Source organism: Choloepus didactylus, chromosome 7 (assembly GCF_015220235.1).
Source record: "Choloepus didactylus isolate mChoDid1 chromosome 7, mChoDid1.pri, whole genome shotgun sequence".
NCBI lineage: Eukaryota > Metazoa > Chordata > Mammalia > Pilosa > Megalonychidae > Choloepus > Choloepus didactylus.
Genome location: NC_051313.1, coordinates 123364456 through 123378904, shown reverse-complemented (window position 1 = coordinate 123378904; position 14449 = coordinate 123364456). Strand labels below are relative to the sequence as shown.

At 34.9% G+C, this 14449-nt stretch overlaps 1 protein-coding gene across 1 annotated transcript; it reads left to right on the top strand.

Annotated features, from left to right (window-relative positions):
* Positions 1 to 2454: 2454 nt before the first annotated feature.
* Positions 2455 to 3417, top strand: LOC119540770 (putative olfactory receptor 2B8). Its single transcript, XM_037844724.1, has one exon. The coding sequence runs from the start codon at positions 2455 to 2457 to the stop codon at positions 3415 to 3417; it is 963 nt and encodes a 320-aa protein (XP_037700652.1).
* Positions 3418 to 14449: the final 11032 nt, after the last annotated feature.

Here is a 14449-nt window from a genome sequence, read left to right as displayed (position 1 = left end):
TGATTCTGAAGCTTTATTTTAGGAAATCCTCTTTAATCAAATGAAGGAAATGGTGAAACCTTCCATAGGAACCACAAAATATTTGTGATTCAATATAAATGTGCCTTCCACATAAACAAAATAAATACAAAGGTTTGTACATTGTCCTAGCAATGTTGATTCTTTCTAATTATTCTTTAATAATAATTAAACTGAATTATAGCAAGCAGAAAGGAGAAATATGACATAATTTAACTTCTCTTTTTATATTGCCTTTCATAGTTGGTAACTTCCCTCTGTTATAATAGAAATGCATTAAAGAGTAGCAAGACAATGAATTGGATTGAAGGGACTAATGTTAGAAAACACTGAGTAAATTAGAGATTTAATGAAGATCCAATGATGTCTCAGATTTCTTCAATCTTATCAAATCCGCCACCTTCTTTTATAACAAATATGTACTAATGCCTCTTTACTTTCTTTACTTTTGTAATGCCTCTTTTTTTAAATAATTCAATTTTATTGAGATATATTCACATACCATGCAGTCATACAAAGTGTACAATCAGTTGTTCACAGTAACACCATATAGTTGTGCGTCCATCACCAAAATTAATTTTTGAACATTTTCATTAACAAACACACAAGAGTATTAAGAATAAAAATTTAAGGGAAAAAGAACAATTAAAATAAAAAAGAACACAGAGGTTTTTTTTTTTTTTTTTTTTTGCCTCTGTTTTTCTACTCATCCATCCATACACTGCACAAAGGGGAGTGTGGTCCATATGGCTTTCCCAATCACATTGTCACCCCTCATAAGATACATTTTTACACAATTGTCTTCAAGATTCAAGGGTTCTGGGTTGTAGTTTGATAGTGTCAGGTATTTACTGCTAGCTATTCGAATTCATTAGAACCTAAAAAGGGTGATCTATATTGTGCATAAAAGTGCCCACCAGAGTGAACTCTCGGCTCCTTTTGGAATCTCTCAGCCACTGAAACTTATTTAATTTCCTTTCACATCCTCCTTTTGGTTAAGAAAATGTTCTCCATTCCATGATGCCAGGTCCAGATTCCTCCCTGGAAGTCATATTCCACATTGCCAGGGGTATTTATACCCCTGGGTGTCAGATCCCACATGGGGGGAGGGCAGTGATTTCATATGCCAAGTTGGCTTAGCTAGAGAGAGAGGGTCACATCTGATCAACAAAGAGGCATTCAGGAGGAGACACTTAGGCACAATTATAAGCAGGCGTAGCCTCTCCTTTGCAGTAACAGTGTTCCCAAGGGCAAGTCCCATGGTAGAGGGCTCAGCCCATCAAACCACCAGTCCCCAATGTCTGTGAGCACATCAGCAACCATGGCGGTGGGAAAGCCCAACACTCCTGCATTCTCCCCCAGCAATGTTCACATTAGTGGTAGCATATAATATTTCTCTTTTTGTGCCTGGCTTATTTTGCTCAGCATTATGTCTTCAAGGTTCATCCAAGTTGTCATATGTTTCATGATGTCGTTCCTTCTTACTGCTGCATAGTATTTCGTTGTGTTTATATACCACATTTTATTTATTCACTCATCTGTTGAAGGACATTTGGGTTGTTTCCATCTCTTGGCAATTGTGAATAATGCTGCTGTGAACATTGGCAGGCAGATATCTGTTAGTGTGACTGCTTTCAGATCTTCCGGGTATATACTGAGAAGTGCAATTGCTGGATCGAAGGGTAACTCTATATATAGTTTTCTAAGGAACTGCCAGACTGTCTTTCAGAGTGGCTGAACCATTATACAGTCCCACCAACAATGAATAAGTGTTCCAGTTTCTCCACATCCTCTCCAGCGTTTGTAATTTCCTGTTTGTTTACTGGCAGCCATTCTAATTGGTGTGAGATGGTATCTTGTTGTAGTCTTAATTTGCATCTCTCTAACAGCTAGTGAAGCTGAACATTTTTTCATGTGTTTCTTGGCCATTTGTATTTCCCCTTCAGAGAACCGTCTCTTCATATCTTTTGCCCATTTTATAATTGGGCTGTCTGTACTATCATCATTGAGTTGTAGGATTTCTTTACACATGAAAAATATGTCTTTTGTCAGATGCATGGTTTCCAAAATTTTTTTCCCATTGAATTGGCTGCTTCTTCACCTTTTTGACAAATTCCTTTGAGGTACAGAAACTTCTAAGCTTGAAGAGCGTAATGCCTCTTTGATTAGTAAACTACAATTTAGTTTACCAAGTGAAAGTCAAGAATAAAATATTGTCAAGATATAGATATAGATACAAATAAGGATACAGGATGCTCATTTTTCACACTGAGGAAATAAAAGGAAATATATTAAGGATTTGATTTGTTTCAGCACCCCCTATCCAGTTTCTTTATCGAATGCATGCGGTTCATGAGCCAACATAAGTTCCAGGCACATGATAACAAGGCTCCCAAAATTGCAACCTTGGTATTTCCAGCAAGTAGTGTTATGGCAATGAGAAGATTCAACAACACCTTCCATCATCCCACTGGCTTTTTTCTGGTGGGCTTTTCTGAATGGCCCAAACTGGAAATGGTGCTTTTTGTGGCTATCTCCATCTTCTACATAATGACCCTCCTTGGGAATTTGGCTATCATTATCTTATCCCGCCTTGATCCCAGACTCCACACCCCCATGTACTTCTTTCTGGCAAATCTTTCCTTTTTGGACCTCTGTTATACCACCTCCACTGTCCCTCAGATGCTGGTAAATATCCAGAGCCACAGGAGAAACATCAGCTACATGGGCTGCATAGCTCAACTTTTCATCTTTCTTGGCCTAGGATCAACTGAATGTGTACTGCTCTCGGTAATGTCCTTTGATCGTTATGTAGCTATCTGCCGGCCTCTCCATTATACAGTTATTATGAATTCTCAGCTATGCCAACAACTGGCAGCAGTAGCTTGGGTGACAGGTTTCAGCAACTCCTTGGTGCAGACAGTGTTGACTTTCTTGTTACCTCGTTGTGGTCAATACCAAGTAGAGAATTTCTTCTGTGAGGTACCAGCTATGCTTCAATTATCATGCATTGATACATGGATCAATGAAGTGGAGATGTATGCAGCTGTGGTTGTCATAAAGGTTGTCCCAGTTGGATTAATTCTATTCTCTTACATCAACATTGTCAGAGCAGTAATAAGAAACCAATCCTCTGAGGGTCGCAAGAAGGCCTTCAACACCTGTGGGTCTCATCTGTTGGTCGTCATTATGTTCTATGGCTCAGCTATCAGTGGTTATGCATATATGGCACCCAAGAGCAATTCAGCCAAACTGAAGGGCAAGCTTCTTGCACTATTCTATGGACTTATAACTCCAATGCTTAACCCTCTCATTTACACGTTGAGAAATAAGGATGTTAAGGGGGCAGTAAAGAAGCTACTGAGGAGAGAACAAGACCAAGTATGGAGTATGGCTTAGGAAAATGCAGTCCTCTCACAATTGAAATTCCACCCTCCCATCTTTCAGAATGCCTTTTGTGAACTGTCACCATCCCCACTGCTCCCTGGCCAAAATAACAGTGGTTGATTGTGGCTGACTATTTTCACCTATGTATTTTATGAAAATTAATGTATTATTCTCTCTCACAAATGATGAAACAAAACTTTAAAAATAAATGAGTATTCATAGAATTTAGTAAATATTGCACTTTTTGCTAACATATGTTGTCATTTCCAATGAAGTTTAAAAATTAATAACCAAATATGATTTTTTATCACATAGTACATTAAAATTGGTAGTAAGGGAATAATTCTGAAACTTTTGTGAAATGCAGAAAGATAACTGCTTGAAGACTAACTTATGCTGTAAAATTAGGAGAAAGTATCTATAGCTGTCAAGAGATCACTTTGTTTCCTCTTTGTATACTCTTTTTTTTAAATGAAGCTGTCTAAATGACTATTGTATATCTAATTGTATTTTAATCAATATAGGATAGAATATCTTCAGGGAGCTAGGAGCATGCTACAGTCATTTGCACTGTTCTGGAGAAAAAAGGAGTGCAGCTAGCAATAGCTCTGTGCAATGCTTCTACTTGTTTGTTCACTTATCTAACCCTTCTAAGCAGCCTCTTTTAACATATTCCTTTAATCCTACACCTCATTCTGCAGAAATTTTCCCTTATGGTTAGCATACGAAGAACGTGTACATCTCTTGGTAAGAGGCTTTGATCTAAAAATACCTTGTAGTCCAAACAGCATGTATTTTATTATTTGTGCTCAATCATCTTTATCAGCATTATAATGGTATTCTCAATGGGCCAAATGGAAGAAGAGCAACTTTTACTCCAAAATGGAAGACAAGAAATCATGTACTTTATGAACTTCTTTCTGTATACTGCCTGGATAGCTGCAATATCCTATATTATAGAGACTCTACATTATTGTATAATGGTTGCTGGCAAAGATATCTGGGCTTGACACAATTAAGATCTTTTTGCATGTACATTGAAAAGAGGCCCAATATTTAAAAGACCATTCCCACTTGTGATATTAAATTTTAATCACTTATTTTCTTACCTTATTGGATAGATTATGGTGTTCACATTGAGAATGGAGGAGAAAGCCTAGATTGGTCATCCTGGTGAATTTATAGTAGAGAATACGAAGAAACATCACCCTCAAAGAATGTAATACAATCAGTCATTTGTCAATGGTAACATACACTTGCCCTTTCCAGATATGTTTGGGCAGTGGATATATAATTCATTTCCAACCAGAGTGTGAAAAATGAATTGCTTGAAGATGTGATCATATGTCACTTGTCTTTTGAGCAATATTCATACAATTGACTCTTCCTCCTCTCTCCCAGTCTTCACATATTTTAATACAATGAAAATATAAACTTCATTGCTTTGTTTATTTCATAATATATATGTAAATATTTATGTATGTGTATTTCATTTCATCAGGTTATACAGGAAATGGAATTAGGTTTCAAATATCACAAACATCACAGTCCCAGTTACTCTCTAACAGAACTTAAATATCTGTCTTCCCTCAAACATGTCTTTTTTTTACAGTCTTTGTAAGTTGGTGGAAAAAAGGGAGAAGAGTAGAAATTTGTGATTAATTCCAGGTTTTCCAGATACACTGACCTCTTCTGGATTCCCTTGATTGGAATAAAAGTCAGTGTTCAAGTGAAAAGAGTTGCTAGTTATCATTAGACTGGGTTAGCTAAGTTGTTTGGCAGACAGAATTAATTAAAGAGAGAATATTCGTGGGTTCCATCCCTATTTTCAGACCTGATATTTAACTATTACAAAAAGGTGAGGGCTATTGGGTAGTGTCTGTTTTCACTTATTGGGCATTTATTGTGACTTTTCACTGTATAAGAGGTACAGGATGTCAAATATTTTGAATCCTTGCAAGTCTGGATCAGTATTTTTAGGCTTCGTCTCTCGGTCACGTATGGTAACTAGAACCCTGGGAAATTTCCATTAAAATGTTTGTTTTTCTTAAAGATTGGGTGGTTATCATTGAACTTAATTGGTGATCTTCTCTTGTTTCCAGTATCAAAGATGGTGGTTGTTGTAGGACTTTTATAGATACCCTTTATCAGTTTAAGGAAGTTCCCTTGTGCAGCTAGTATGCTGTGTTTTTATTTCAACATGAATGGATGTGATATTTTATCAAATGCCTTTTCTGCACTTTTGAAATGACCATATGATTTTTTCCCCTTATTTTTCTAATATAGTATATTACATCAATTGACAATCATTGAAACTACCTTGCATTTCTGAAGTAAAATAAATTTGGTCATGATCTATTTTCCTTTTGATGTATTACTAGATACTAAATGTTAATAATTTGATTAGGATTTTTGCATTATATTTATGAGAGATGGGCCTATAATTTTGCCTTCTGGAACAAAGTCAGAGGACTTGCAATATTTAATATCAAGATTTATTTTAAAGAGTTAGCGTTTAATATAATGTGTTATGGATGTAAGAATAGACAAACTGAATAATGGAACATGACAAAGGATCCAGAAACAGACCCATGTAAAACTGGATATTTGATTTATAACAAATTTGGCAGTGAAGAGAAGTGAGGAAAGTCTTAATAAAATACATGGTGCTTTGTCAACTGTGTAGCCATATAAAAATAAGTATTGACACATCTCTCAAAAATTTTTCCATATAGCATATAAATGTAAACATGAATGGTAAAACAAGAAACCATTTGGAAAATAACATTGGAAAATATATTTGTGATCTTGGGATTGTCAAAGGTTTTTTTTTTTTTTTAAAGAAATGTATAAATAACACTAACCATAAAGTAAATGACTGACAAATTATACTTCATTGATGTTAGAATTAGAAACTTCTGTTAATCACAAGATACTGTTAAGAAAGGGAGAAGGCAACCATAGGCTGGGAGAAGATGTTTAAACACTTATAACTTCAAAGGCTAAACCAGAACATATAAGGAACACTTACAAACCAGGAAGTAAAAAGAGATAATCTAATAGAAAAATGTCCTAAAGTCTTAAACAAGCACTTCACAAAAAATGATACTCAAATAACCAATATACAAAAAGATGTTCAACTACATTAGTCATCATTGAAATACAAATTAAACTCATGATTTCATACCATTATACACTTACTAGAATACCTAAACTAAAAAAGACTGACAATTCCAAGTTTTGACAAGAGTGTATGCAGATGGAATTCTCATACATGGCTGGTGAGAATCTAAATTGGTGTATCTACTTTGGAAACTGCTAGGCAGTATGTTTACTAAAGCTTACCGTATGCAGATCTTATTACCCAGGCATTCTACTCTCAGATATATGCACTAAAATACAAGAATTAAAATGTTCATATCAGCAGTATTCATAGTAAATCCAAATTGGAAAATACCAAATATCCATTAGTAGTAAAATAGATAAGTAAACTATAGTATATTCATAGTATGGGATACCATACAGGAGTGAAAATGAACAAAATTTTGCAACATCATGGATGAATCTCCCAAACAAATAAGATAAGTAATACACAAAAGAATATCTACTTTGTTTCAATTCATAGAAAGTTTTAAAACAGGCCAAATGTTTTCAGAAATCTGGACAGATTGCCTTGGTGAGGACAGCAGAGATAGTGACTGCGATGACATGAGAGGGGCTCTGGTGAGTGGGTAATGTTATAGGTTTCACTTTGTGATAATTCATCGAGTTGACAATTATGTTTAGTGCTCTTTTCTTTATCTATAATAGACTTAATAAAATTATTTAAAAAGTCATGTCGCTGATATCAAGTGGGATAAACTGACACTATATTTTTACTTAATATTTGATATCTAACTCAGAGTCATTCTTATAGGATGACTATAAATGAATAAATTAATACTGATTCTAACTATGTGGATTTTTTGAGATGCAGTTTTTGATTGCAGTGATTCTTTCACTATGTAAGCAGAGATGATTTTCAATTGCCTTTGGTGGTGTAAAATGGAATTATCTGTGATCATTCCAACATTGGTGGTACAGAAAATAATTGCTCTTTATTTTGAAAAATTGCATGTTTTCCCCCTACAATAAATACACGTCTATCTGGAATTTTTTAATATCCATCTTTGAATTAGTTTCCTGAGCTTTTTCACAATCATCAATGAGGAATTTTAGAATAAAATATTTTCTAGAACATTTTTCACAACCATGTTTTGGCTATGTTTTAAGCACTGAAAGTCAGAAGCCATACTTTATTGTCATTTGTATTCACCATCACCCAGCAGAATAACAAATTATTTAAAATTGAGTGATTAATGAATCATTTAGACTTGATTTTAGTTTATTAGTGCTTATATTTGGTATGGCATTCTTAAAACATTTAGGCTGAGATAATGGAATCATGAGAAATAATTATTGATAAGAGTCCAGACTTTGTTATTATATAATCCTTCTTTCAAATACTGATTCTTCCACTAATTAGTGGAAACCACTGGCAGGCTATTTAATCACAGAGGTAACTTTTCTCATCTATGAAAAGGGAATAATAGAAGACATGGGGTAAAAAAAAAATAGATTTTGCAGCATGCAATTTAGTTTTCCTTACTATTATTGTTGTAGTTACTTTTGTGGCCAACCTACTTAGTGCTTAACAAATGTTATAAACAAATAATTATGATTTATTTGCTTATTCTTTAATAAGTTTAAATAAAGACTCCTTTAATAAAACATCTCTCTTTTGTCTTTGCCTGTTCTTGCTCTTTCTTTGTGTATACATATGTGTGTGTGTATATATACATATATGTTTATAATATATATCCTGAACAGAATATACACATACAATTTATTCATATATTCTTTTCAGAACATATTCTGTCAAATCACTTATTCAATAAATGTTTGAAGCAATTATTGGAAAAAAAAAACATAACCAGGTGAGGCAGATGCAATAATAGACTTATAAAGATAAAGTCATTGCCCTCATGGTAAAAATATGAACTGATTTCCATCTAGCCTCCTCCCTAGTCACTCCTGACTTCACTAAGGTGACCAGAATCGTGAATATAGACCTGTATCAAGTCAGCTTTATTTTCCAAATGAACCAGCATGGACAGGAGACAAGGTTGTTCAATTCTACTTGGACTACCCATTTCAGATGAAAAGGAAGGTCTTATGAATTTTCCAGTCCTTCCCATTATTTACAAGCTTATTTTATAATCTTCTCATTTTAATCATGGTTCAGACAAAGCTCATAGTGAAGCAGTCCACTATAGGTTTTCAAAAGGGAAATTTGGTATTCAGAAAATTACTGGAAGTGCTGGAAGAGATAAAGTTCTGAGATAACTACTTGTTTTTAGCACTGGTTCTGATAGTCTGAGATGTGCTCTTGCCACTCAGGTGTCAGGACTTGAAGAAAACTGCTCTGGACTTCAGGTCCTTTGAAACCTGATACAAGTTAATTGTAGGCTGTGACAAAAATTCAAGCACGTATCTGCTACCACTGCCAGAAAAAGAAGAGGCTCCACTTCTCTTCCAATTTCCATGTACCTTTCAAGGGTACCTTACTGAACTGCATCCTTAGAGGCAAGAGCATCTGGAAAACATACTTCTCAGGCTTTCAGGAAGTACGTTTGTTTCTTCCCAAAGCTGGCCATACCTAATTCATCACCAAGTTCTTTACACTGTACATTAAGAATATATATTGATTATGTCCTTTCTCCATTTTCATTGCAAACATCCTACTGTCAATATCATCTCTAAATGAACCAATAAATACATTTTCTGACTCTTTCTTGTTTTGCTCTAGGCTTCTAATTACTTGCCATAAAACAACAAGAATAATATTAAAACACAAATCTTGTATCATTTCTGGGATTCAAACAAATCTATAGATTCCGAATCCCTTCCTGTAGCCTATTTGATCCTGAATGATCTGTCCTCAGTTTATCTTTCTAAATATTACCTCATATGAGTCTTTCACCCTCTCCATAAACTCATCACAGAGGTCTTGTCTTACTTTAGTGAGCATGACAAACCCTATTCCAAATATCTAACCTACAGTGCATTTCCTTTATCTTGCTTATTTTTTTTTTGCAGTTGAAATGTAAGCTTCATGAATAAGCATAAAATCATCTCTTCATTGAGGCCATTTCTATCAATTCTAATATTTCTGACCTCTGATTTTATTCAATTTTGCAATTTTCTGATTACTCACTTTCTTGATTTACAATAAGCTTGTTTTATTATTTGTTTATTGTTTGACTCCAATTCTAAAATGCAAGCTTCATGAAAGCAGGGACCATGTCTGTCTTATTAATTGGTGTATCCTCAGTGTCTACAAAGGTCTTCCTCATACAGTGAATACATTCACTAATGCAGTTTAAAATACTCCTCACATAGACATACAGAACTGTGTCAGGCTTGTATATGATCAGTAAATATTTGAATGTATACATTAAATAAGGGAAATGTTAAAAACAATGTTTTAGAAAAGCGTTCTTAATGGTGATGATGAGAAGTTTTCCATAGAGGTTAAGATTTACATTTTAACATGTCTTTTAACTTTGGCAAGTTAATTATTTGCCAAGCCGGCATTCTCATCTGTAAGTACAGATTCATAGTACCTTATAGAATTTTTGAGACAATTGAATGAGGTACTTGTAATGGTTTGAAGCTGTATGTACCCCGGAAAAGATTATATTCTTAAAGTTGATCCATTCCTGTGGGTGTGGACCTATTGTGGGTGGGACCTTTTGATTAGGTTATTTCAGGTGAGGCATGCTTCAGGTGGGTTTTAATCCTTTTGCTGGAGTCCTTTACAAGAGAAGAAATTCAGAGAAGCACAGAGAGAAGCTAGGAGAGACAGAAGCTAAACAAAAGAAACAAACAGAAGCTCAGAAGGAAAGCCAGATCCAGAGAAGCCAGAAGCTGAAGGCAAGGAAACCTGAGAGAAAGACCAGATGCCGCCACACAGAGGAGTACTGGATGCCAGCAGTCTTTCCTCAGGAAGAAGGTATTATGCTACTGATGCCTTGATTTGGACATTTTTACTCTCTCAGAACTGTAAAAGTGTAAGCTAATAAATCCTCATTGTTAAAAGCCAGCCCATTTCTGGTCTATTGCATTTCAGCAACTTTATCAAACTAAAGCAGTAATGTATATAAAGAATTAAGCACAATGTTTGACTTATACTAAAGACTCAAGAAATGATAGTCATTGTTAATATATTATGATTATTCCTCATTATTATTTACTTAGGGAAAACATTTTGTGTGTTTGTGAAAATAAAAAGAAATATCCAAATTACAAAAGATTAAAGGCTGGGGAAAGTATTTCAGAATAGTCTTCAATAACTTTTCCTTCAAAGATCGAGTTCTGACTTCATGTAAATAAAATTGTATTGAAGTTTTTTCCTAAATATCTATTTTTCCACTAGTCTCTAAATTCCAAAAGGGAAAGAATTAGATACAATTTTCTTATCATTTTATTCTCAGTGCTAGGGCATGGCTGGCAGAATGAATATTCTAAAAGGTAATGAATGAATAAGTAAAAGGATGAATGATACTATTTAGCCACATTTTTGTCATATAACTTGACAGGTCTTGAATATAATTTGAAGTAATCCATCTATGGAATCATTACAGTTTCAAAAGCAATTTGTATGTCTAAAATATTATTAAGAGAATTCTCTTGACTCTGAAGTAACTAGCCTATATAAAATGATAACTTATGTTTCTTAAGGAACAGTTTTCTTAAATTCAATTTTATTGAGATGTATTCACAAACCATACAATAATCCATGGTGTACAATCAATTGTTCACAGTACCATTATATAGTTGTGCATTCATCACCACATTCAATTTTTGAACATTTTCATTACCACAAAAAAATAAGAGTAAAAATTAAGGTACACCCCAAACATCCCAAACATTCCATACCCCAGCCCTCCCTATAGTTCATTTACTTTTTGTCCTCATTTTTCTATTCATCTGTCCATACACTGGATGAAGGGAGTGGGAGCCACAAGGAGGACCATGTTTTAAACCCAGAGTTTTTTATAATAAAGCCCTGGAGCCCTGAAAATCCCTTTCAGACAATTATTTACCATGGTTGAAATCTGGAGATGGGTACATACAAAGACAGTTACATGAGGGGGTTATGGAAGAAATTGTCTGGCTTTTACTTCCTTGAGGGATTTCTTATTTTTGTTAATAATGATAATTTTAAAAGAAGGATAGAAATGGTGTGCCGGTTTGAATGTATTGTGTTCCCCAAATGCCATTGTCTTTGTGGTCTTGTGGGGCAGATGTTTTTGGTGCTGGTTAGATTTGCTTGGAATGTGCCCCACCCAGCTGTGGGTGATGATTTTGATGAGATGTTCCCATGGAAGCATGGCCCCACCCATTCAGGGTGGGCCTCAATCAGTGGAGCTATATAAATGAGCTGACTCAAAGAGAGGGAACTGAGTGCAGCTGTGAGTGATGTTTTGAAGAGGAGCAAGCTTGCTAGAGAGGAACGTCCTGGGAGAAAGCCGTTTTGAGGCCAGAGCTTTGGAGCAGATGCCAGCTGCCTTCCTAGCTAGCAGAGGTTTTCCGGATGCCATTGGCCATCCTCTGGTGAAAGTACCCGATTGCTGAGGTGTTACCTTGGACGTTTTGTGGCCTTAAGACTGTAACTGTGTAGCGAAATAAACCCCCGTTTTATAAAAGCCTATCCATCTCTGGTGTTCTGCATTCCACAGCATTAGCAAACTAGAATAAATGGATTTCCAGAAATCAGAGAAGTTGCTGCTATTTTGATACTACTGATTAGAATATTTTATTTATTTGGTGGGAAGATGAAGTGTAGCACGAGTCATACTTCCTAATGGCAGTATATTTGATGGCCCTATATCCTTTGTATAAAAGCCATCCCCAAAGTCTCTTTATTCTGATTTATACTTCAGAGAATTTTTAAAGCCTAAGGGCTAACTGAAGCAGGAAACAGCCAATCAAGGATCCCAAATTTAGAAAGCCAGGAAACTGAGTGGTAGAGTTTGAAGGTTTAGGGGTTTTTCTATTTCTTAAATAATAATTTAGGTCAACCCAATAATGTTTCTATGAATCCATTAGGTAGCTGTCAAAAAGTGGAGTTCTGAAAATGTGTATCTCCTTCCCACGTGTATTCTCATATTTTAACAATTCAAAATAATTTATTTCCCACAAATTAAAGGATTATGTGAGTTTATTACATATAACATAGGTATGATTACTATATATGAAAAGCATATATGACTATATATGGTAGTATATATGAAACTATAAGTCAGATAACAAAATCATAATATGTTATTATACTCACTTTATCTTCTTTTTAAAAATGCAAAATTAGGCAATTAAAATATCTGGAAAATGACTACAAATTAATTAGTAGTCATAATTCCCTAGTATTTGTATAATTATTATATATTATGATTTTTATATAGCAAAACTAAAGCAAGTACATTTTGAAACTTTTCATGAGGTCTAAAATCAATCAATAAACATGCATTTTCTTCATAATTCTGCAACATTAATGAAATAAAAATATTCGAGTGCTTACTATTATTGTAAGTACTCTCCTAAGTGCTTTACATATTTTACCTATTTCACTTATTAATTCTACATGTATCTATTGAGTACCTACCCTGTGTCATACATTGTGCTAGAAAGAGAGATATGACTGTAACCATTTGAATCAAAAGTTTTAATTCATATAGTGTGCTGGTTTGTGTATTTATGTCCCTCAGAAAAAACCATATTCTTTAATGCATTCTTATATGGGCAGTGTTGATTAGATTGTAATTCTTCGAGTGTTTCCATGGAGATGTGCCCCACCCAGCTGTGGGTGATGACTCTGATTGGATAATTTCCATGGAGGTGTGGCCCTGCCCATTCAGAATGGGCCTTGATTACTGGAGCAGTATGTAAGCTCAGACAGAAGGAGTGACCTTGCTACAGCCAAGAGGGACACTTTGAAGAATGCCCAGGAGCTGAGTTGGAGCTGAGACAGACATTTTGAAGATGGCATTTGGAAGCCGATGCAGACATTTTGGAGAACTCCATTTTGAAACGCAATCTGGGAACATGAGACGCCAGCCACATGCCTTCCCAGCTAACAGAGGCTTTCTGGATCCCAGTAGCCTTTCTCCAGTGAAGGAGCCTTTTGTTGATGGACACTTTATGACCTTAAGACTGTAACTTTGTAACCAAATAAACCTCCTTTTATAAAAGCCAATCCGTTTCTGGTGTTTTGCATCTGGCAATATTAGCAAACTAGAACATATAGCCATGGAGATGAAAGAGTTTCATGTGAATATGCGTGTGTATCCGTGTGTTTTAAAATAATAACTGTTAAGAAATATGCCCTGTAATCACAAATTATTTGCTGGTTAAAGGACCCCCTCAAAATCTCATTCTGATGCTGTACTTTTTTGGCCATTTTTAATGAAATCACTTTCTATTAAATTTGTCTTGTGACATAAATATAGTCCTGTTCATAAATAAAACTTCATCTTCATACTCTGTTCAAAACTCCCCTCTCCCCACAAAGGAGAAATTCATTTTTTTTTTTCTCTTATATTCCAGTTCTCTTTTTTCACTCCTTGGATGTCAAAGTGGGTTGGGGAAGGGAGACATTTCCTCACGTGACTGCTTACAATGAATGAGTGTGTCATCTTCTTTGTCAGTGCTAAATATTGTTCAGAAAAAAACTAAAATCATGGCTCATACAGATATATGATAAACATATATTAAAGAATTTAATCTAGTCACGAATCAGTGATGGAGCCAGGCAATGCTATACCCAATTAAAAGGAGAATCCAATGGACTGACACATTTAAAGTCAGGAATGTTAAAGTGAATGTGTGAAGCAAAACTGGTTAATTTTTGTGATGAAATTGTACATGTGTGAAAATTATACATTTATCTGGCACAAAATGTGCAAGCTCAGAAAAGACACTGTTGCATTTTCAGTATTTACTG